At 40.2% G+C, this 1,478-nt stretch overlaps 1 protein-coding gene across 1 annotated transcript in view; it reads right to left on the minus strand.

The window, feature by feature from the left end:
- Positions 1–5: 5 nt before the first annotated feature.
- LOC109543501 (cytochrome P450 6B3) overlaps positions 6–1,478 on the minus strand; it is a gene marked incomplete at its 3' end in the record, with an annotated part of 3,193 nt that continues 1,720 nt past the window's right edge. Inside the window, 2 exon segments of the mRNA XM_048662187.1 lie at positions 6–91; positions 151–378. Of these exon segments, the coding sequence (XP_048518144.1) occupies positions 6–91; positions 151–378 (314 nt within the window).

Raw genomic sequence — 1,478 nt, forward strand, 5'->3', positions numbered from 1 at the left:
AAAGGGGCACCACCGTCCCTAAGCCCCACTTTGAGATGCGAAAAAACGCCTACTAGCACCAAAGCCATTTGCAGACTGACCAACCGCATGCCTAGAACCCAACGAAAATATCCCATTAGTCTCCTCAAAAAGCTCCAAAGTTTCACTTACGGAGTTGGCTGCCAGCTCCTACCCCAAACGGCAGGTAAATGTCTTCATTCACTGGTATGCTGTGCATAAAACGATCGGGTTCGAAGGCTTCAGGTCTGGTGTAGAATCGACGATCCCTGTGGATACCCAGGGTTGACTGGAGCGTCAGGCCGCTTTTAGCCGGGTCCCTGCGCAAGGGCTTGCTCTGCTGGATGGTGGTGGATACCGGTGGGTACTTTCGGAATGTTTCTGAATAGGAAATAGACTGTAGAATGGAAATTATGCTTTTCAGTGTATCAGTTTAGTTGGTCAATTGAGAGTCGTGAAATCGGGCAGTTTTGAAGCGGCTGAAAAATTGGCAAAAAGGCTCCGAATTGAGTGAGATTTCAATCAGCTACAGTATAGAACCTTCTTTATATCAGGCGAAAATGTTGGGCAGATTTGTTGATCGCATTCGGAGAGCAAGTTCGCCCTTTTTTGTTAGTTTGTAGGCTCTCTCTTTCTCAAGTGTTTCTCAAAAAGCAATAAATACTTAAATATCAGTGAAACGTTGTCCATTTGGAGCTTAAACCTCTGCCTACGGCGTAGCAAATAATAAGCTAAATAAGTTGAAAGCATTTCTTCAGCTGTTGCACCCTAAAGTTCGAGGTATTGTAAAAATCTACAGTTTCTACCATTTCAGTGCGAATCAGCCCGTGTGAAGCTGAAATATTTTTGTAAATTGTGGAAAAAAGTTTGAGCTGATTTGACTTGTATTGTTTTCAACATACAGAAATTTTCAATAATTAGTTGATATGGAACTTGAATTATTCTCTTCCTCGGGGCTGAAGTTTCAGGGCTTCTAAAAACTTGAGGAAGACGCCAATTTGAGTAATTTTTATTTGCACCGGATAAACCCTATTAAACTTTACAGAAATTACTTAAGTTACAACTGCCACTGGTTTAGCAGCCAACATTTTTTGGTCGGTAAAAATTTGTAAACAAATTGTTCATATTAGCCAAAGGTTTGAAGGTTTCTGAAAAATCAATCAATTAGCTGTATGAAGTGAGATTTGAGCCCAGTAATGCCTGAAATCTCCTTGAGAGTCGGGAGAAAAACCAAGTAGAATCTTTGCCCCAATTCGAAGTTAAAAGTGTTTTCAGCCCATGCGCAAATTTCAAAAATTCGATTATCTGAACCTGATGTTTGAAAATTCCTGAAAAATTCGCGGATGCTGTGATTCAATTGAAACTTTGCGTAGCTGAAGCTTAATGTAGAAGATTTTCAAGAAAATTTGTTGTCGCAATTTCACCCTTTTTCTTGTTGGTTGGTGGGCAAATTTCAAATGTTCCTTTATTTAACACTTTTG

This window comes from Dendroctonus ponderosae, unplaced genomic scaffold (genome assembly GCF_020466585.1).
Source record: "Dendroctonus ponderosae isolate FM_Combo_2020 unplaced genomic scaffold, Dpon_F_20191213v2 Dpon_F_20191213_10, whole genome shotgun sequence".
Classification (NCBI taxonomy): Eukaryota; Metazoa; Arthropoda; class Insecta; order Coleoptera; family Curculionidae; genus Dendroctonus; species Dendroctonus ponderosae.